Source organism: Lissotriton vulgaris, chromosome 4_1 (assembly GCF_964263255.1).
Source record: "Lissotriton vulgaris chromosome 4_1, aLisVul1.2, whole genome shotgun sequence".
Taxonomy (NCBI): domain Eukaryota; kingdom Metazoa; phylum Chordata; class Amphibia; order Caudata; family Salamandridae; genus Lissotriton; species Lissotriton vulgaris.
In genome coordinates this window covers 552,805,407-552,829,242 of record NC_141691.1, presented here as the reverse complement: position 1 = coordinate 552,829,242, position 23,836 = coordinate 552,805,407, and the positions used below count along the sequence as shown (strand labels likewise).

General features: G+C 43.6%; 1 protein-coding gene across 48 annotated transcripts in view; it reads left to right on the top strand.

Moving 5' to 3' along the window:
- Positions 1-23,836, top strand: part of CLASP2 (cytoplasmic linker associated protein 2) — a 1,795,600-nt gene that overhangs the window by 1,139,295 nt on the left and 632,469 nt on the right. For 26 of the 48 annotated variants that reach the window (XM_086964693.1, XM_086964694.1, XM_086964709.1 and 23 more), the window contains 2 exons: positions 16,177-16,239; positions 21,199-21,305. In XM_086964693.1, coding sequence (XP_086820819.1) covers positions 16,177-16,239; positions 21,199-21,305 — 170 coding nt within the window. The remainder of the gene's footprint in view (positions 1-16,176; positions 16,240-21,198; positions 21,306-23,836) is intronic. The other 22 variants (XM_086964700.1, XM_086964710.1, XM_086964715.1 and 19 more) reach the window with 1 other exon arrangement.

Genomic DNA, 23,836 nt, shown 5'->3' with positions numbered 1-23,836 from the left:
TATGTCCGCCGAGCACTTGCACTTATTGCAGCAGGAGGTCCGCATCATGCTTCAAAAAGTGGCAATCGAGCTCTTGCCTGTGCAAGAAAGAGGCACAGGGGTTTACTCCCTGTACTTCTTAATACCAAAGAAGGACGGGTCCCTCAGACCCATACTGGACCTCAGACCCCTCAATCAGTACATCCTGTCGGAGCACTTTCACATGCTGACCCTGCAGCAAGTCCTACCGTTGCTCAGTCAAGGGGATTTTCTCGCAACCTTAGATCTGAAGGATGCGTATTTTCATTTTCCGCTGCACCCGTCACACAAAAAATACCTACGGTTCATCATCCACAACCAACATTACCAGTTCAAGGTTCTGCCCTTTGGGGTCACCACGGCACCCAGGGTGTTTACAAAGTACCTGGCGACAGTGGCAGCACACCTTTGAAGGGAAGCCCTGTGAACCATGCGAAGATTCAGGGCTACACAATCCTTCAACCTTTACACCCCACAATGGAATGGTCCCAAATGAAGTCTTGACTTTTGAGCAAGCTGTACTAAAAGACATTAACAAATTTGAACGACAATCCCCATATTCTAATATCTCCAAGAATGAGTTGGATATATTGAAATCACTTGCAGAAGACCCCGCGATCATCATTAAGCAAGCGGACAAAGGGGGAGCCACAGTCTTAATGAATACTTCTGACTATGATCTGGAATGCACCAGACAACTTAGTGACCAAAGATACTACACACCCATCCCTAATGACCCTACCAGACGCTTACAGACCACGATCTCCAGCTTGGTCACAAATGCGGAATGCGAACAATGGATCACCAAAAAGGAGGCAGATTTCCTAACGAAAAAGGACCCACGGGTACCATATTTTTATATACTGCCCAAGATCCACAAAACCACTAGACCTATTCCAGGGAGACCTATCGTTTCAGGGATAGACTTAGTATTGGAGCCACTATCGCAATTTTGTGACCATTTCTTACAACCCCTTGTGAAAGCCATACCCTCTTACATCCAAGATACCACGGATGTACTCCGGATACTAGACACCATCCAGGACATAGGGGAAGTAGATCTCTTGATGACCCTTGACGTAGAAGCCCTCTACACAAACATACCCCAGAGGGCTACTCTTGAGGTCATCGAGGAAAGACTGAGCGCAGGAACCTGGAACTCAAGCACGCCACAGACTTTCGTCATGGAATGCGCAACATTAGCCCTTACCGAAAATTATTTCGAGTATAGAGGAAAGTATTATCACCAGACCCAGGGGACCTCAATGGGCAGTACTTTTGCCCCTTCGGTAGCCTGCCTGTACATGGCAGACTTCGAGGGTACACATATACACCATGAGTTGAATCCTTTCCGGGACAACATCAAACTGTGGAAACGCTTTATTGATGATATCTTAATTTTATGGAAAGGTCCCACCATCACTCAAGAAGCATTCCTTGTTTGGATGAATCAACTGAACCCTTATCTACACTTCACGATGGCCTCCTCAACAAACGAAATCTCCTTCCTTGACCTAACGATAAAACTGGAAGCAGGGTCCATCAGCACAACAATGTACAAAAAACCTACTGACCGTAATAGCCTCCTACACTACAAGAGCCACCATCCAAGGGCTTTACGTAACAACCTGCCCTTTGGCCAATTCTTACGGATAAGACGCAATTGTAGTGCCATAACCGATTACAAAAAGGAGTCAGCAGTCTTGTCAAGGAACCTACTGGATAGAGGTTACCCTAAAAGTGAAGTCTTCAAAGCTAGAAAGCGGGCCAGGAATAACAACCGAGAAGCCCTACTGGAACGACAGGAAAGGGCACCGGCCGAGGATCAACCGATCACCTGCGTGACCACTTTTACCCCACTCTCCAACAAAATCAGGAATACGATCAAACGCCACTGGAGTATACTGAACACAGGCGACATGGTACTAGATGAACCAAGATTCGCATTCAAAAGATCTCAGAACTTGAAGGACATTCTAATCAGCACTAGGCCCAAGGTGGTCAGGAAAGAAACCCAACAAACCTTGTGGCATTTACCTCCTGTGATGGGCCATTACCCTTGTGGCATGTGTGGGGTCTGCAAGTATACACAGACACTCAAAACCATCCAACTATCTGAGACTTTTATTTGGGAGCTCAGACATCACACCAACTGCAACACATCCTACTGCATATACATGATAACTTGTCCTTGTGACTTACAATACGTCGGGATGACTACCCGTGCCATCAAAGTCCGAATCACCGAACATCGCAGCAATTTTCGCTGCAAGAAGACCCATACAAAAATGTGCAAACACTTTGTGGACTCTAACCATAATGAAGATTCTATGAAATGGGTGGTATTAGAGTCTAGCCCAAACTGCCCCAAAAACGCCCTGTTTCGTAAGGAACAGAGATGGGTACACCGATTGTCCACTGATAAACATGGCCTGAATGATGAAATTCCCTGGCATTCACTCTAAGAATCTGCTACCACATACATCCCTTGGTTCTACACCAGTTAAAAGCATACCTGAACTTGCAAACCGACATCATCTCTGATGGGCTATACGCTAATTGATGTCATATGGTCCTACCCACCGGCATACTAGGGTCCACCTATATGTTAATTGTACTTCAGACAAGTCCTGTGCAAGTCTTTGTACTAGACGGTCATTGTCCAAAGAATGCTAACTGCCTACTACAGTGTGGCCGCCACGACCGGTTAGCCCCTCTACATTACATGCAGTAAACAATACGGGCCCAACAGCTCAGTAATGTGGGTTTATCCATTTCTCTCCACAAACTGGTGCTCCACTTACGCCCCCTTTTCTTGCCACATCCAGCTTAAGAGCCAATACATCATAAGTACGCATAGTGGCTCGTTAAAACCTTGACCATTACAAAATGGCCGCCACCTTTCCGGGAGCAATCATGTGACCGTGCCTCCTAGTGTTTAAGCGCTTACAAACGCCGGTCGCCGCGTTTGCTGGTTATTTAAATAAACCTTCCCTAATATTGGCGCTCCACTAGCGCTTCATTCCCTTCCAATTCAGTTGTTGAGTTAATACAACAATTCACCACTATTATACAAGGAGGGACGACAATGCTTTGACCATCTCAAAATGGCCGCCACCTTTCCGGCAGCGATCACGTGACCAAGTCCCCTGGCGATGACGCGCTAACACACGCCGATCGCCGCGTTTGTTTGTTTAAAAACACCCGCCCGCCGAGCTCCTTCATCTACTCTAGCTCGGCGGTAACGGGTAGGTCAAGAAGCAGGGACACAGGCATTTGGAGGTGAGTGAGACTGGCAAAGGCGGGTCGAGGGCATTCTTTGCAATTATCTTTAGAGGCCAATACTTACCCTAGTAAGCTTATCTAATACAGCGGCGCCTACCGCTTTATTGATGTACCTTTTTAACCTCTAGCCTCACCTAATGGGTTCACCCCTGATGTCCAATCCCGCCGACCCTCATGTGGCATTTAGTCCCTGACCTAGAGGTGAGTAGGGATTACATACTATGCAGACAGAGCATTCTGTTAAACGTGGGCTTGTGGTTCTTGGTCTGGTTTTTGCTATAGACATGCTATACAATACTTACCTTTTTAAGGGTGCCTAGACTACTCACACTGTACATGATTTAAGTCTAATTGGGTATTACACCCCTCCTAAACTGCTGCTATTTTAATCACTGTTTTTAATAATATCACCCTTCCACACCACTACTGCCCCATTTCACACAGTTCCTGAGTGTGCCCCGCACATGCACGTTGCACGCTCAAGGTTTTCAGGCATGCATTTTTTGTGCTCAATGGTTCACAATACCGCCAGCATGCCACGTGTTTTACACCTCCTGGCATTGACATAACATTCTTTTTGACTATTGCAAAATGTATTAATGATTGTTGTTCCTTTTCTCTATGTTTAGGCATAGGAGACCCCACAGAGGTAACACACAACATATACATGACACGAGCATGTCCCCCCCCCCCCTCTCTCACTTTTTGTAAGGTCCTGAAGAATCGCGGGTGACTTGACCCAACGCGTGAAACATGTCGACCACTTTTCTCTAGTCTTCTCTAGGGTCACTCAACCTTATCTGTTGACACCTAGCAAGCTAGCCACACGTTTTAATTGCAGCCAGGGGACCCCCAGAATAAAGTGACTTCCGGTACCCCTAGCTACATTTTAGCAACTACATCAACATCACATACCACCCTGCCCACACACCCCCACTTCACCATAAGGCTGTTGGATAAAAGATCTCCGCCAAAGAGCCCCTCTTGAGGTGAGCCCGTCGGGGATTGCACCGCCTCCCCGACGAGGAGCAAACGCCGATGATGAAGCATGACATCCTTCGGGGTGTGTGAGGCAAATACATCCAACATAATGGATGCCCCAAGGTGCCATTCAAACACCTTTGGTCATGCCAGCTAAATTTTCCCCTCTTCCACATAGGAACAGTACAGCAACCTCCCTCTTACATCAATAGCACACCTAAGGAGACAGAACATTCACGTCTATCCTTATCTGGACGACTGGCTCATCCAGGCAAAGTCGGCCCAGCAGTGTGCAGCCCACATGTCCCACACCATTCTCCTGCTTCACGATCTGGGATTCTCACTGAATTACCCAAAGTCCCACCTGCAACCCACCCACATACGGCAGTATCTGGGTGCGACAATAAACACTCTGGCAGCAACAGCACAGCCGAATTCATTGAGGGTCAGCAGCATTCAATCGCTGATACAAAAATTCAGATCTCAACACTCGCTTCCAGCACGAGTGTTCATTCAGTTGATAGGCATGATCGCCTCCTGCATCTCCATAGTCCCGCACGCGAGACTACATATGCGGAGTGCTTAGCACGTCAGTGGACTCAGGCTCATGGACAGTCGAAAGACCTAGTGTTGGTGAGCGGTCGGGCATACAACTCTCTGCATTGGTGGAATCCACAAAACCTTTGCAAGGGACGACCGTTTCAGGAGCCTGTGCCACAGATCATCCTGACGACAGACGCTTCTCTCCAGGGATGGGGAGCTCATGTACTCCACTACACTGTGCAGGGACTATGGACACCACAGCAAAGGAAGATGCACATCAATGTTCTAGAACTGATGGCTATCTTCATGGCAATGAAAGCCTTCAAAGTACATCTGTGCAACAAGGTTGTGTTGATCCGGACGGACAACATGACGGCAATGTACTACATTCAGAAACAGGGAGCAACACACTCTCCACAGTTGTCTCATCTGGCTCAGAGCATGTGGAAGTGGGCCATTCAGAGAAACATCTTCCTCATGGCAGAACACCTCCCAGGCAAGGATAATCAGATGGCGGACCTGCTCAGCAGGTACAGCCACCAGATGCACGTGTGGGAGATACATCCATCAGTACTCCACCCGTACTTACAAAGGTGGGGTCACTCAGAGATAGACCTGTTCGCCACAAAGGAGAACGCAAAATGCCGAAGCTTTGCCGCCAGGTTTCCACACCCACAGTCGCAGGGCAATGCGATATGGATGAACTGGTCAGGCAAATTTGTGTACGCTTTTCCCCCAGCACCTCTAATACCGCTGGTGGCACGCAAGCTGAAGCAGCACTCAATGACTCTCATCCTGGTTTCTCCAACGTGGGCTCGCCAACCATGGTACACCACGTTTATGTAACTGTCCGTGGTGCCTCATCAGCGGCTGCGCCTCACACCCAGGCTTTTGACGCAGAACCATGGCGACATTCAGCATCCAGATCCGCAACAGCTCAACCTGGCGATCTGGCTCCTGAGGTCTTAGAGTTTGGCTACCTCAACTTACCTCCTGACTGTATGGACATCATCTGGGAGGCAAGGAAGCCCACCACAAGAGCATGCTATGCGGCGAAATGGAAGCGGTTTGTCATTTATTGTGCAGACCACAACATTAACCCGCTGGATGCATCTATTCAAAACATCATTTGTTATCGCTTACATCTGTACAAATGTAATCCGGCCTATGCTTCCATTCGTATACATTTATCCGCAATGGCTGCTTATCTCCAAAACAGACAGCACCTCTCACATTTCAAGGTGCCTGCCATTAAAGCTTTTCTGGAAGGACTCAAACGAGTCATTCCACTGCGGGCGCCACCAGCTCCGGAGTGGAACCTCAATGTGGTCCTCACCAGGCTGATGGGTCCCCCTTTTGAGCCACTGCATTCCTGCAAAATTCAGTTCTTAACATGGAAAGTGGCTTTCCGATTACGTCACTATGACGAGTTAGTGAACTCAAGGCACTAACTATCCAAGAGCCATTTATTCAGATTCATTCTAACAGGATGGTGCTTCGCACTAACCCTAAATTCCTTCCTAAGGTAGTGTCTCAGTTCCATATCGGGCGCCGCGGATGGACTACTAGGTCCCAGGAGGAACCAGACCGAACTACTCGGTCTCTTTCTCTGCCAGGCGACCCATGAGGCTTTTTACTGAGAAATAACAGAAAAAGCTTGAGGGAATCCCCCTCTAACAGTTATAGCGCCTTAGCGTGCGCAACACGTAGTAAAAACCCAAACACACACTTAAGTTAAGTTTATTATAATTTTGCACCTTTTCACATCTCTCTATGGTCCTGAGGAAAGCCAGCTTAGAAATAAAAGGCACTGGCTGAAACATGTAGACCACACTGGACGCCGGAGGTCATTGTAACACTCCACTAACGTCCTTTTGCCTTTTTATCCTGCTAACAAAGGCCCAGTTTATTAAATATTGTTAACCCTCGGGTGCTGGGACCTTTTGTATAGCGTTTTAACTTCACATATCACACCCCTTCACTGCACACTCAGCAATATACCAGCTCCGCAGTCACCTGGCGTTGTAGCACACCCGGGGCACATTCGGTGCCACTGTGGTGGGCCCGATGATGAAGCATGCCACCGACTAGGTCGGTGGGTGAGGGCTTTCTAAGGAAAACAGTGCTTTTTCCTTATCTATTTGCCGACGTACCTGAGTCTTTTTAAACAAAACCTTTCCCCCCCCCTAATACTAGCTAGTCCACATTGATTTACATATCAGTTCCATATCAACCAGACTATAGAACTACCTGTGTTCTTCCAAAATCCAGAGTCACTTGCGGAGAGAATGCTCCACACACTTGACGTCAAAAGGGCCCTAATGTACTACATTGATAGGACCAAAGATTTTAGGAAGACTAAACAACTCTTTGTTGCCTTTGTGCCACAACACAAAGGTAACCCCATTTCCAAGGTTGGTATAGCCAGGTGGATCGTTAAATGTATTCAGATCTGCTATCAGAAAGCCAAGCGCACTCTCACCATTCCACCACGGGCCCACTCCACCCGCAAGTTGGGGGCCTCCATGGCTTTCCTTGGAAATATTCCTTTGGAAGACATATGTAGAGCAGCCACATGGTCTACCACACACACATTTACAAAACATTACTGTGTTGATGTGCACTCCAAACAGCAGGCAGCTGTAGGGCAGGCTGTTCTAAAAACACTTTTCCAAACTGCTGCAGCTGGCACGGGCGGCCGCCGTTAATGGAGGGACTGCTATGTATTCGATGCACAGATATGAATTCAGCAGCCAACATGCCTCGAACCAAATATGCTACTTACCAGTATGCATCTGTTCTTGGCATGTAGGGCTGCTGACATTCATATCGCCCGCCCTCCTCCCCGGAGCCTGTAGCGGCTGCAGCATTCACACATACTTCTAGCATGGTCATCATTCACTTAGTTTCACTCCATCTTGGCCACAATGGCTAAAAACAATCTGAGGATGGAGTCGATGCCCATGCGCACTGTAGTCCAGGGGAGGAGCCACCTATCTTGTGATACTTCGAAGACTCTTCCAGGACAACAATGTGCGATCATCCGGACCCAACACTAGGCGGCGATCTATGCACAGATATGAATGTCAGCAGCCCTACATGCCAAGAACAGATGCATACTGGTAACTAGCATATACGATATTATGCAAGCAGGCTTCACCATCCGAGATCATTGGGGAATGCGCTTTTGATGGCCTGGTCAGTCGCATTTGTTTACTCTTTCGGCCCCCCCAATCCGCTGATCCCCAGGCTTCTCGGGAAGCTCAGGGCAGAACCTTGCAAGATGATTTTGATAGCTCCTGCGTGACCCCGACAGTTTTGGTTCACAGAGCTGCATCTCCTCTCCCTGGACCTTCCACTTCCGTTGCAGCTGATTCCTTTGCTGCTGACAATGTCCCAGGGCCAGGTCTGACACCCGGATCCTCAATCCCTGTAGTTGTCGACATGGCTCCTGAGCACAGAGAATTGCTTGGTTTGACCCTTTCAGCAGAATGTTGAGATGTGCTTTCTCAGGCACGAGCCCCAAGTACCAACAAGACATACAAGTTGAAGTGACAGCGTTTCTGCATTTGGTGCCAACAAGAGGGTTTCCAACCTCTTTCTTCTGAACCGCATGAAGTTCTTCCTTACATTCGTTCATTAGCAAATCGGGGCTGTCTCACTCATCCATTAAAGTTCTCCCTGCCGCCATCTCTCACTTCAGACACACATCTTCTGGTCCTTCACTCTGGTCGGCAAGGATAATTAAACAGTTTCTCAAGGGCCTTTTCAGAGTCTTCCCTCCAGTCAAGCCTCCGCCTCCTCTTTGGCGCCTTAACTTGGTTCTCACTCAGCTCATGAAGCATCCCTTCGAACCTATTCACTGGACAGGTTTAAAATTCCTCTCCTGGAAGGTGGCTCTTCTGCTAGCCTTGACTTCAGCTAGGATAGTGGGTGAATTGCAGGCTCTCACCATTCAGCAAATCTGAGGGTCTGAGGTTTTCTCAGGAAGGTTCTACAGGGTGAGGCTAATCTGTTTAGTTGTTCATTTTATTTGGTCTCTTTTACAAAAAGAGGTGGATATGTTACTAGAAAGGGCCTAGTCCTGGTTTCTTCTTCTGTAATGGTTTCTGTTGCCATTTTGTATATACCGGGGACTCCCATCTCGACGAAGGGGAATGATTCAAGCATGGGAATCTATGAAAGTTTCCAATACTGGAGAACCAAAGTTACAGGTAAGTAACTTGTTTTCCTCTGCCAGCTTGGAAGGCCATAACTTTGGACCCACACCTCCCTCCCCCTCCAGAGCCCCCTGCCTATCCTACAAAAGGAGAAGGCTGCACTTTTTCGGAAAGGAACTCTGGAGTTAGTGCAGGACCAGGAAAAAAGGTCAAGGATGTTACTCCCGTTATTTCCTTTACTCTAGAAGGACTGTGGTCCGCACCCGTTACTGGATCGCAGGAAGCTGAACTTCTTACTTAAAAAGGAAATGTTGAAGATTCTGAGCCTAATACAATTGTTACTGGCGTTGGAAGGTGGACATTGTCGCTTGACCTGTTGGATGCGTATTTCCATATTGCAGTCTTTCAGCCCCACCGGAAGTATTTTAATTTTGTGTTGAGTTCTATGTATTTTCGGTTTGCAGTGCTTCCGTTTGGCTTAAATTTGCCGCCTCAACTCTTCACCAAGGTGATGGCAGTATAGGCGATTCATCACAAGATTGTAGGTCATCCCTATTTCTTCATACCTGGAAGATTGGCTGATCAAAGCTGGTTCGCCAAAGGTTGTGTATTTTTACTGGCAGTGAAACTTATCCGTACTGTTCGACCTGGACAATATTCTTCTCCACCTCAAAGAAATATTGACCTACACGAGATGGAACCTCCCAATCAACAACAAGGCGTGCACGTTCTAGTCCTGAAGGTTCTGAGATCCCTAGGTCTCCTGGCTTCCTGCATTCTCCTAGTCACATACCCACAGTGGCTCTTAAAGGCCCAAGAGTGGTGCCTCCACAGGATCAGTGGCAGCTGCTAACAAAGCAAAGTTGCAGGGCAGTTTGCGGAGTGGTTGGGTTGAGGAGAATAGTATATATAAGAAAAAAATGAATTACCTGCGGCTGTCACCGGCGGAGTCCAGCTTCTTCCAGGATCGCCCGTACTGCTCAGGCTCCTAGACTCACCACCCAATCCAGATGCTGCTCTGAGGCTATTAGCCAGCATGAGAACAGGGCCCAGATTGGCCTGAGCGGGTTGAAATAACACTTGCTCAGGCGCAGGGGGTCTGTGCCTTTTCTCCAGCCATCTGTGCAACACAGCTGGGTTGGGGAAATGTAAGGCCTATATCGTTTGGCCGTCCTAAGATGACCGGCCAGACCAACATGCAAACTTACAATGCACAACTCTCCTTCTCCCTGCTGCCATCTTAGACAATGGCCCTACCCCTCCCTAGACTCCAGCCACTCTGCTCAACCAGGACAAAATAAAATGATGATAAATAATTTATCATAATTGTTTTTTTTGTTTCAGCTCCTGTCTCTGAGCAGTGGGGGATGCTCCTCCGCCCTGCACAGGAAGTGGCTACAATACATGAGAGACCTCGCAGACTCATTGTGATCTTCCCCAGTTTTGCGGTGGAAGAGATTTGGTAGGTAAATGAGGCAAACCTGATGTAAAGAAGATGCCTCTTCGCTCCTCCTCCAACTATGACTACAGTGGTGATGTATGCCTCACCACAGGGTGGGGTACTCACCTAGTGGACATGTAAATCAGAGCCCTCTTGTCTCGGAAGAACAGGTTCTTTACATCAATCTGCTGCAACTGCAGTAATTTGACTGGCGCTCAACGCATTCATTCCCTACACAATCACCCATCTGAATTGCTTGGGTGCGGTCCGTCAACAATGAGGCAATCCATTGGTATATTTTCCCATCAATAACCATGTCCTGTATTCTGGTCAAAAGTTGAGCTTGATTGACCGTGTCGAACGCTGCCAACAGGTCTAAGAGGACCAGGGCACACAGATTTTTCTGGTCTGCCGTGAGCCTGATTACGTCCAGTACGGACAGCATCACCATCTCCGTGCTATGGTGGGCTCTGAAGCCATCCTGCCTATTCCCAAATAATTGATGATCTTCCATAAACCCAGATAGGGTTTTAAGAACATGTTGTTCCAGGAATTTAGCTATGAACAGAAGTTGTGAAATGGGTCTAAAGTTTTTCATTACGGTGGTATCTGCTCCCACTTTTTTGAGTAGTGGAGTGACTCTGGCTTCCTTAAATTTTCTCGGGACTGTTCCTGTTTCCAGAGAGAGGTTAAGCAATGAGAGGACTTCTATCTTTATCCCTGGCAGGGCTAATTTAAAAATCTTTGGGGTGCAGTGATCCGCAGGTGAGCCTGACTTAATCTTCGATGCAATGTGGAGCAAGGAATCTTGGTCCAATTTCGGAAAGATGGTGATAGGATCCATTAGATTCTTGTACAATTTTGCCCCATCAAGGACCTGTGTATTGGTGGGGGTTTTATGAATGTCAATAAGAATATCTATGACTTTATCTGAAAAGAATGTCAGGAAGTTATTACAAAGTTCCCAGCTGGTGGGGGGGTGGGGGGGGGGGGAGTTCGGGGGGGGGGGGGGTTCTTGCATTTGCTTTTGGCTAAGCTCTTTTAAAATGTTAAAAGTCTTTATGTTTGTTGTCAGCGGCCAGAATCCTGGACTCATAGAATTCGGCCTTCCTTTTAAGGATAGCTTTTTTTATAGCTAAGACGTTTAAGCCTTTATTCCAGGAGTTTCTGTGGCTCAAAGGTTTTTCGCCACTGTCTGTCATAGTGGCGGAGGATCTGCTTCAACCCCCTGAGTTCCTCAGTGAACCAGGGGGAGCCCTTTCCCTTGTGTTCCATTTTTATTCTGCGAGCTGGTGCCAGTATGTTAATGGCCATAGTCACTTGATTATAAATGGATTCTTACCTGATTTCAGGGTCCTCAGACCATGTTTCCCAGGGATCCATGGCTCATAAAGTTTCTCCCAAACACGAGGCCTTGATTTTATTCCAACTCCGCACTATTTTCCATCTGGGCGGAGGATTGGTAGACCAATTAATTAGGGTCACTTGGAAACTGATCAAATAATGATCGGACCATACACAGCAAGATCTCTCTACTAGGTTAACTAGTGATTGGGTGGACCAGACTAGGTCTAATATATGACCTTTTTCATGTGTGGCGGCGTCAACCCACTGATACAGTGGCCATGATTTCATCCAGCTGTTGGGCTTGTGCTTCTCGGGGTAGCTGGTCCCAGTAAGATTTGAAATCCCCTACCACCAAAAGCTGTTGGAACCGTGTGCAAATATTGCTGGTGATTTCAGTAAGATGGTCAATAAACTTGGGGGGCGCTTTAGGGGGTGGGTACACCATCACTATTGCCACACTCATAGTGTCAGTGTAGGCTTTCACAGTTAGTATATCAGCTCCTTCAAGGGTTTCCCCTGTTAATTTCCCCATTGTCAACTGTTTTTTTTATAAAAAAATTGCCACTCCCCCACCTATTTTCCCAGCAGGCCTATTATGCCATAAGGCATCATATCCTGCAGGCAATGCTGCAGCTATATTAGGACCAGAATTCTCATCCTGCCAAGTTTCAGTAACTGCTAAAATATCGGGCGAGTCATCTTGCAGTAAGATGAATATTTCAAGGCAGTGCTTCTGAAGTGACCGCGTATTCAACATCATGACTTTCAAAGGCTTATTCCGGTTATAGGTATTGTATTTACAAGTATGGTGGGCTGAGGCCCTCGAGTCCTCACTCAGGCGTGTGGTGAGAGTACCCTCTGCTAATATACGGTTCTTTATTTGCGGCTCTAGATAAGGTGCAATGTGATTCAAGGCGCGCAATTCGGTACTAGCTCCAGTGTGCAGTTTTGTGCGCCTTGGGTGTCTCGCCCCACCCCTTCAATCAGCCCAGCTGGCTGCCCTCGCGATCACTAGACCGAGGCTCAAAGCGGAAATGGTTTAGAGAAAGCTCGTGCCCCCCCCCCCCCGTCTGCCCCAAACGTGAGTTACAGCCCAAATTCAAGCAGTTGTTTGTTTTAAAAAAGTAGCAGCGTCGTACAATTTTTACACATTCTAAAATCATCATAGTTTAAAGGTTTTAAAAGTAAATAGGGAGCGCACATAAATCCACTACTATGAAGCATTTTTTAAAGGGGTTGACAAATCTCTATTTCCTTACCCGTTTGTTGTACACCAGTGGGATCCTAATTTAGTATTAACTTTTCTTTTGTGGGCTTTGTTTGTGCCCCTCCATAGTTGTTCCTTAAGAATGTTAACCTTGAAATTAGTGTTTTTAGTGGCTATCAAAACAGCCTGATGGGAATGGGGGACTACAAGCTATTCGCTCCCGTAATCCATTTTCCTCATTTTACCCTGACAGATTGGCTGTTGCAAACCTAGGCTGTTTTCCTGCCTAAAGTGGTGGCTCCGTTCCACCCGAGTCAGTCCACCACCCTTCAACATTTTACCCCCCTCCATACCACTAAGGAGGAGACGTTGGACCCTAGGCTTGTGGTCATGTGCTACCTTGATCCTACCAAGGATATGTGACTGAATAACCAACTCTTTGTAGATTATTGTGGAGCAAAGAAAAAGGCAAAGCAGTGCATAAAAGGATCCTGGTGTGGTAGATCACCATCTGCATCAAGACCTGCTATAAAGGAACCTCCGGAAGGAATCGGAGCCCATTCCATCTGAGCTAAATCCACAACACAGCTATGTGGGTATCTCTACACACCTTCGCCAAGATAGATTCTGAGGTTTTGCAGATCTGTTCATGCCAGATTTCCTAGAATAATACTCCATCAATCCTCCTCATAGGCAGGGTTTTGCTCAGTAATATATTCTACAAGTGAGCAATCAGCAGATCGAAGTATCCATCAGAAGACAAATGTGCCTACCTGCAATAACATTTCTTTCTGGGGATACTGTAGCTACCTGCAAACTCCTCACCAACCCATACTGCCTCCCTGTTTGAAGGATAAGTATTAGTCAATAAGCTAATAAGATCCTGATATTGAATTTGTTAATGCCAAACGTATTGTCGATACCAGTCCATCTGTTCACCTCAAAGCCTTGGAAAAAATTGATAGAATCTGACGTTGCACTGGAGTGGTTGCTACATGGCTTTGGGGACGTCATTTTATACCACTTTTGGATCCAGTCTGAAGTTTGGGATTATTTTACTGGTGAGGAATCTGTAGGGAGAGCGCATTCACTAGAAAGATCATTACCGCAGGTAGGTAGCTTTTTCTACTCAGGGATGGTCACAGATCGATTTTGACTTGGGTGAGATGGGTTACCCAAAACCAGAATGCTCCATACCATAGTCAAAATTTCTGATTTCATATACAAGCTGGAGCACTTTCTGATGATCAAGTAATCATATGCTTTTATACCTTCTTTATTGATATGGCACTAGTAATGATGCACTTAATTTTTCACACAAGGCGTTTGAATGTTGACTGTTTTTTATTTAACAAATCAATGATGACAAAGTGAAATTAGTGTGTGTTATTTATGACATGAGGTTAGATTTATCTCCTTGTATTACTTTGTGAGGACTAGAAGGTCAGATATGTATTTGTCTCTAAAAGCATAGAATCATCATAGACTTTGCTTTCTTTTTTCCTATCATCGTTTATAGTGTTTTTCTCCTTGAGCAATTTTTTCGTAGCATAGTCACATAAGCATAAAGGACGAAAGGTGAAGAGATTTCCAGACAGGCGTGTTTGGTATTAGATGAGCTCCACGGACTGAAACACTTTGTAAAGTTGAGAGCGAACAATGTTCATTGGGCTTGTATACATATGTCAACATGACTTCATCAGGGCAGGAAATTGTTTGTGTCGTACCCCCTCCCCCGCCTCCACCCCTCCTTAAAAAAAGTCTGTTCTGTGGCTGGGAGGCAGTGCACCAGAAAGTTAGTAAAATAAATACGAGCCGTTCTGACTCTGGTGGAGAAACTAAGGCTTAACCCAAATAGTGTATTTCTTGCAATATAATTCAATTGTTGCAACAAGTCAGTATAGAGTTTGGATTGACTCAAAAGTGATTCCCACGTTTGGATTTATACATGCTTAGTGAATCTTAGATTTCATTTTATCTCTGGTTCATAGAGGCGGCCTTTTAGTGTTTTTAAAGTCGAGTTTTAGTGCCTAGAAAGTTAAAAACCTGTAAGCTGGCTATTAGTTATGTTATGAAATTAGCAAAATCAAGTTGTTCCCTTGACACATTCACAATTTTCATTACCAGAGCCAGTCCAATGTATTGCGATCAACTTGCCAGATATTCTGTTTCTGCGGCTCTGAGGTTTGATTCCTTTTCACTAACATTATCAAAGTAATCTCTGCCTAGATTTAAATCCTTCTTGTGATACTGTTTAGACTATGGGAACCAATTTGGTCACACCTCTCAAATACTATGTTAAAAATAGTACTGTCATCAATTTCTTACTTGCTAACCGTTTGCTGAGTTAGCAGTGCCCTGTAATGTACCCCAAAGGTCGATGTATATTACAAAATAATCACAAAAGTGAGAAAAAAATCAAACTACACTTGAGCAGACAATATTGACCTACCTGTACACGCTTGATTACCACAATGTCCTGAGCAATGTGCACAATTGAATGTAGAGTTTCTGCTTCCATTAAAAATGTTGGAGGTGCCTTTTTGCGAGAAAAAAATACAAATGCTTAATTATAGACCATGAATGTATATAAAGGTTTCTCAGCTACGAAAAGCAATATTTTCTTTTGATTTTTAGTATGTGTGAATTAACATCAAATGGGCATCTCACAGTGTGGAAATCACACCTTTGTATCTTGGATCAGTCCTACCTCAGTGCATAATGGCAGATGCAATTGTTTTGTTCATTCGTAGTTCAATTATTTTTAGCATTCAATGATGGGATTTTCCTGGAATGTGTTTAATGGATAAGAGACCTTGGTGCACCCCTTTCTTACACCACATTAATCTAAAGCTTTACGTAGCCTCGATATCCGGAGATTCCCAATATTTACTGCTAAAAGGACTGAAATGTGAGTAACCTGAGTTGCACTGTGAGTAAATTGAAGTGCTTCTGTTCTAATCCATTGGACTGGTGCAGCATCTGAAAGTTTGAAACACTCTAATGAGATGTTATCAGTATGCTTTTTAAGGCGGTTGAAAATACCTGCATCACATCTCTTTTTATCAGCATACCAAGCATAACCTGTACTATGTACAAATGATGTTTATCTGATGCTATGTTTCTTAAGCTGCGTAGCTGGTCTTCCTGTTTCCTTGGTAACAGAAAAGGTTTCTGTGGTCCTGTAATTGCAGCTTCCAGACATCACTCCAGGTCCACTGGTGCACTCTACACCCCAGATGTGTTTGGGGCTTCAGGTGAAGGATGAGTTACACTTCAATAAATATCTGTTCGGTGATTCCATTTTTGTACTTCATTTTGTTTTCATTAAACATACCCTGTCCACAGATGGATATTTATTTTGATTTTGGCTGTCCATCTTGCTACATTTTTGCAATATATAGTACTACACCAGATAAGTTAAGCATTGGCTGGCTTACATTTCCCATGAGTTTATCAATTTTTTAAAATGTTATTTTACATTTGTTTTTTGTTTGATTTGCTGGCTATTTTTCTTCATTCTTAGACTTTCTTTGAATATAGTGTTTCATGCATGCTAATGCTTTTCACGATGAGATGTACTCACATGCGTCCCTTATTGTTCCTTTTCAATAATATGATGTTAAAACTAGAATGCTACAGGCGGTCATTCTCGTTAGATGTGATGATTACTGTTAAATAAGATGTACGGCAGATCTCTGTAGTCAAAATACATTTACTAGTCCTCGTTATGCCGCTCTGAAAGACCAGTTTTTCAACCTTTACTGGGACTTCATAAGCAAGGCAGCATCTTCGAAGTATTGCTGAAATATATTCAAATAAAAGGAATTGGGGAGTATTTTAAGTGTATCTTGAATTAACTTTGCTCAGAGCGGAAATCTCATACATGTTCCTTGGTATGAGTTGAGATTCTAAATCTCTGAATTTAGAACAGTGCTGTTGGCTGTCTTACTGCTAAACTACTGACACTTCTCTGCTTAGCGTTAATTATATATTTTCTTTTTAGTACTTTCTTAATTGGACATTGGGCAGTACATATGTTATTTTAGACATTACCTGGCAGTTTGGTGTAAAATGCATTTTTTGTTTGTTGGTGCTTCATGGATAGAACTTGTCCTCGTCTTTTTATTTGTTTCTGTGGTGTCAAAAAATTATTTATTGAATATTTACATTTTATTTCTCAGCACAGTTTGTCTATCACAGCTGTTCATGTTTTCCTTGTTATGATTTATGAAATAGAGTTTTGGGGAAAGAAAAAAAAACTTATGATTAACCTTGGACTCAATTTCTTTGTTTCTTCCTCTGTTTTCTGAACGTATCAGGGTTAATATGTATATATTTGTCTCTATTTCTTAAAAGTAAAACTTACAAGCCAGTGCTTCACTGCTTAAATCAGTATGATTTGTGGATGTACCTTTTTGTCTTTTGTTCAATTTCCACTGCCTGTGCTTGTATGTGCCCCCAGTACTTGCAGTCAAACAAGTGTCACACATACCTCTTGCTACTTTATTTGCAGAAAAGATAAAACTGTCCTCAGTGATGAAGGATTCGGAAAGGGGAAGAGAGGCGCTTCAAGAGCATTTTTATTGACAATCCTGCCTTAATGGCAGAAGCCAAATAATAAACGTCAATTCCTTTTTTAATCCATCTTCTTGATCATATGTTCTTCTAATGACCCCATTAAATTACTGATGATGCTTAAGCTGTGCCTTTGTTTGTGCCGCTGTTGTGAAAACAATGAGTTTTTTTATGGATACGTTTAACTGCAGATTCCTTTCCCCAGAATGCTCTCACGTGCCTTTCGGAGGCACCGAGCTGCTCCACGTTGGCTTCGTACCGCCACACTTGTGTGCTGATGCCATTTCCTTTCTTTATGTACCTTCCAACGCAAATCATAAGCTCCACATTCCTATTTCTTTTCTCCTTTGATGACCCTAAAGCGAATTCTGTTCTGAACCTAAAGAGAAGGCCATGGGAGCATCATGATGTGAGTCATACACCTTTGAGTTCTCTGGTTTGAGAGCAGCTTCATCTGTCGATCCCAGTGTTCCCCGAGATTCCCAGGCCATTAGCGACTCCACAGCCAAATAAATTCTTCAAGGTGGGCAGGTTGCTGAGTTATGGTGTGATTCCGGTTCTCCTTGGCGCAACTTCAGGCCTCTAGGAACCACAGGAGCCCCATGCGGATTACCGCTACCAGATCACCCCTCTTTGGTGCTGTCTTACCCCTTGAGACTCACTTAGGGCCCCATGCTGAAACTAGTACAGGCTTTCATCCAGCACCAAGACCTGTGCTGGTCCCTTCCACATAGACACTGGTACTGAAGCCTGAAGAGGATCTAATTCGGATATCTGGGTCTGACACTGAACTGACTTCAGCTCGATCTCCAATGATATATTACTACTGTATTACAGAAGCACTGCCAGTTTATGCACCCTCGGCTGGTGCCTCCTCCAGGGCATGAGCCCCAGCAGAGTCTCAGTTATCTTTTTAGCTCTGTTTCAGAGCAGGGGCTGCCCTATGATAATGATGATGGGAAATGGAGATTGCTTTCTCCCTCTCACTACGCAAATGTTGACTTTTGCATGAATTTGCAAGAGGCCAATGGGCTTAACACCTCTCCTGAAGCCCAGTTTGACTCACCAGTTAGGCCACCAGTGAAGCAAAGTGCCTCCTTTGTAATGATGGTCCAAAGGACAACTAAGGTTCTGAATTTAAAATGGTTTTCAGTTGAGATACAAACAAACATCCTGATAGAAATGTTGCAGCCTGGGCCATCTATTTCTGAGCTCTTGCTTCCTTTTATCAAGGCCCTCACGGATAGTTTGATGGGCAGTTGATTAAAACCCTGTTTCTGCCTCTGGTAAATACGCAGGTTGCCAGGCATACCAAATAGGCTTCTGACACTCCTGATTTTCCTACCAAACATCCTGCTAGTCAACCCTAGATCGTTTTCCACCCCAAACACCATCCAGAATGATCTGAACAGCATCTGCTTGAAGTAACATGTTAACATAGTTGTCCACCACTATTAGGCTTGCTGGTAATATACCTCTGCCTCCAGACCCTTACATACAAATTCCTTCCTCAGAGGCACTAAGTCCCCTCTCCTCACTTATATTTCCCTTGTCATGTCAAGGTAACCAAGACTTCTCACAAAATGTGACATATTCCTTGAGGATTAAAGATTTGAAGATCATGTCTTTTTCTCGACTGACCCAGACTATGCAAAAGTTCCCTCCTTTGTGGACACACCATCCTTGTCATAGAAGGGAATCCCAAAAGCCCTTTGCACTGTAATAATATCAGAACCATCTCCAGACAGCAATGAAATTGGTCAGTTTTTCACCATCTTGAAGGGCATGGAAACCAAAACTCGCAAGATGACATGGTGGTTGTGGTTCTTGAGGTGCTTCACCCTGGCCTCCAACGACAACGGATAATGGACTGCATGCTCAGAATTTAGTGAAGTCTTTTCCTTTAATCTGAAGCGGAGAGATCTCCATCTCAACTTCTCCCATTTGTATTGTAGAGTTGTTCAGTCGTGGTTCCACATTCATCAGTCTGCTGGTAATTGCCTTCAGCTGCGCTCAGGATGTGGTCCTAAGCTCCTTCAGCACTACCATAAGCATAGACTCCGTTTAGGATATGCACACAACTTTCTTCAGAGCATGCACCATTCCATGGCCTTTTAGCACAGAAATATCCTACCTCCATTTAATTCTAGACTCCTTCAGTATGGTCCTGAGTTATTTATATTGTGTCTCCTCATTCTATCCTGCTTTACAGGGCGTTTGAGGATGCATTCACAGAGCCATAGAACCCTACTTGATCAAGAGAGTTGGTTTTTCCCCTGCCATAGTAACAATTGACCAACTTCTGCTATGCTGAGCAATAGAAAGACAATAATGTTGTTGTTCTCCCTTCCAGCCCCATGTTGTTGCCACAGCCTTAGAAACCAGCAGGATCACACTGCTGGCTCACTTAAACTTCAGCCATCTCAGAAAGTTGTTATTACCGTCCCTATACCATGATTATCCTGCTATGTCGCCTACACAGGGGCCAAGAAGGATGGTGGTAACTCATCAGTGGGGCTTTGCCCTGCCCCTTTCTCTAGGTACATGTAACTGACAAATGTTACAGGTATCTGAAAACATCCAGAAATTTGCATTGCCATGTCTTTCATATACCTGTAAATATAATTTTAAGTATATTTAAACTGAGGTTGTGTTAACGCTCATTGGATGACTAAACATCATCGTAATTTCAGTGCCTGCTGAGGTCATCCTTTTCTTAAGCAGGAAAATGAAATATTTACTATTTTCCCCAAAAGTTTGCTTCTCTGAAAAAAACAACACATATTGAATGATCATGATTTTCAAATGTGTGCGATACCCCAAAATACTTTTGACAATTAAACTGTTTTAAAATTGTTGTGCTTTTAATGATCAGAATGTATCCTGGCACTGTAGTTGACTTTTTGGCTTGATTTCATAGTCCGATTATTGGCATGCAATCGATATTGGCAGAAGGGGCACTCATGCAAGCAGATACATGTACTTGACGTGGAGTCAGAGAGTGTATAAAGTTCACACTAGCTTGAATGGTGTATGAGTTTCAGCCAGTCAGTTCCAATCTGCATCCAAAGCAAAAAGAAACACAAACATTTGCTGCCACCTATGGTCTTTTTGTTACGTTTATTTTCCCACCATTAACTTTGGTGTTGAAAGAATTAGGGTGTTTTTCCTTACAGGCTGTTTTAGATTAGAATGCCCTTCAGCTTCATCAAAGAAGAACACAACCATTTCCTAATTTCAGAACTTTCTTCTCTCATTCTTCAGGCCAACTCTGAGCAGTGATGACCAACTTCTAGAGATAGCTAAATATGCTTGGTGTGCTTTATAAATGTAAATGTTTTCCCTGGCTCAAAATGTCTTCAGTTGAAGTCACTGTCACATTGGGTACATTGCTATGTCTAGACATGCATGAAACTTTGTGACTTTCAGTATGCTTGACGCTTATTTCATGGTCATTTTTAATGAGTGGCTATTTTAATAAACACAAACATATAAACATACACACAGTCTCCCACTTCCTCCTGTACCTCTATCTCTACCCCCAGTGCAATCAAAGGATTCAATCCTGATTATATTGTTTGAACACACCAATTTATCTGTTTTGCCATAATCGTTTGTATGTTGTTGCGGCACTACAGGTACAGGATACAGTATCAGTCAACAAAGCAGGCTGTCTTCATCTGTAAGCGCAATGCGGGTTCTGAACACAGGATCTGATGTGGAGGAGGCAGTAGCAGATGCTCTGGTATGTTAACTTCTTTGTATTGTCCTGATTTTCTGGGCTTTTAGTTTTTTTGTTCATTTTGTGTCTATATTTTGCTTTATCATTTACATATATTTAGAATGTTCAAATCAAAAATTTTACATGAAACATCTACGTTTTTGAACAAGATTTAATTCACAGGAAGAACTGTGCATTTTATTCCAAACCATTTAGCACACCAATTTGTTTCTTTACAACTCAGTGTTTCTTCAAATAACATAGGTTTGAATTTTTGGGATTTGATACAGATGTTTTATTCTGCTAGGCTTATTTTGTCATTAGGTCTGGATTGACCGTGCAGCTGCTGCGTGACTTTCTGTGATCAACAGAAAAAGAAAGAACACTTTAAGAAGCAACACTGAAGGAGGGGTATGGCTCCTCCAAAATGTTAGTTACCTTGAGATTGGAGAGAGCGCTTCTGTTGGAAAAAGAGTGATAGTATTTTATTTCTTGCCATGCATGAAAACATAGGGTCAACACAGCAGAAATGAGTTGGTTATAGTGACAAACTATTGTTCATGGCTAAGTTCAGATTTTTTTGTATTATAAAAAGGTATACTACCTGTATACCTGACTTACTTATTGTGTAAAGCATATGTTAAAGTCAATAATCACTTGAGATGGATTGCCATTACACAGTGGTAAACGTTGTAAACCGGTATTTTGTGACATTGAATCTTGTATGTTACCTTGGTAGACAAGGATTTAGGTGTTGGTTAGCCCCTGTGAAAAACCTTCGGGGACAAAGGTTTTCACATTGATAATAGTTATGCGATTTTGGCTAGGTTTGAATATTGTTTTGCTGACTGTAATTTTGTGCATATTTATAATGTTAAGACTACTGAGAGAGGGGCTTTGGCTCCACTGGATGTCTAATGTCCTTGATTACAGGTTCTGATTGGGAAGAAGTTGTGTGCGTCTGCTGAAAAATAATGCTTGTATTGCACTTTCTGCTATGTGGAAAAGGTTATGCTTGATACAGCAGTACCTATTTGGTTATGGTAACAAGCTATTGATCAAGACTGATCTATTTATTATAAAAAATTAGGACAACGGTCTGACCTATTTACTATGACAAACTTATGGTAAAGGCAGCAGGCCTTTAAGGGTGGATTGTTGTTAAACTGTTTTAAAGCTTGTCTGCCGGAACTTGTTACATAGATTCGCACTTATTACTGTAATAGGCAAGGGCTTTGCTGCTCAACCCTGAAAACTCCTTGAGTTAGAAGATTGTACTTTTACAGATCCTTGTTATGCTGTTTTATTATGTGTTGCATATTGTTTTGCCAACCGTAAGCTTGAGCATATTTGTAATTTTTATAACAGTATACTGATACCTGATTAGTGGGAAAGCGTATGCAGTAAACAGTAGGCCTGAATTATGTATTGTGATAATTAGGTGATAAAGGTTGTAAGCTTGACAGGGGTAGCTGGAAAAAGTGACATCATAGGTCTGATCTTTTTATTATGACAATTTACCACAAATGTATAGACAAGAATTACATATTGGGAAATTCATATGTTAAAGCCAATAGGTCTTTAAGTGTGGATTGTTATTATATTGTATCAAAGCCTGTGGACAGGTATTGAGTTACAAAGCTTCTCACATATTACTGTAATAGGGAAGGATTTGCTGTTGGCTCCCATCCGGGTTACCCCTCTGACATATCCTTCAAACAGATGGTTTGCACTTCGATAATCCTTGTTAACACTTTTAGGAGCGACTGGATATATTGTTCTGCCAACTAGAATTTTGTGACTCTATGCCTGCTGGTTGTATGTGGAATGTAATAGACCTGTGTTATAGTGACAGGTCAATTATAAAGGCTGTGTGCATAATTCATTCATTGGGCAAAATTATGTCAGATGCCATTGGTCTGATATGTTTATTATGAAAGGTTACAAGAAAGGCAGTAAGCCTACTATGAAAAGTGTTGTTAAAGCTAGTAAACCTTTCTTGGTGGATTGTCATTGCAGTTTGTTAAATATTGTGGACAGATATTTTGTTACACAGAATCTCAAAGATAACCATTGTAAGCAAGGGTTTTGGTTACCCCCTCATATAAATCGTTGAGGTGAAGATTTGCATTATGATCATTCTTGTTAGACCTCCTTTCCTAATAGGAGTTATACATTGTTTTTATGACTGTAGTTTAACATGTAGTTGTACATGTTTTACATGTATTTGGTATTTTTCTGATTGTTTCCCTTTTGGCTACCTTGTGGGAAAGCTGATGTTCAATATAGGAGGCCTGAATTGTTGATGGTGACAAGTCACCAATAAAGGATAAAGGCCTGATTGGGTCATTTGGGAAATTAATGTCAGATACCGTAAGATCTGTTTATTATGATCAGATATGTAGGCCTGGCTTAATTATTCTGAAAATCATGTGTTTCATCCAATACGCCTTTAATGGTGGATTGACATTACAAATAGTTAAAGACTGTACACAGGTGTTATGTTACATATAATCTCAAGGTACCTGTTTGGGACAAACCCAATAGGTAGATTT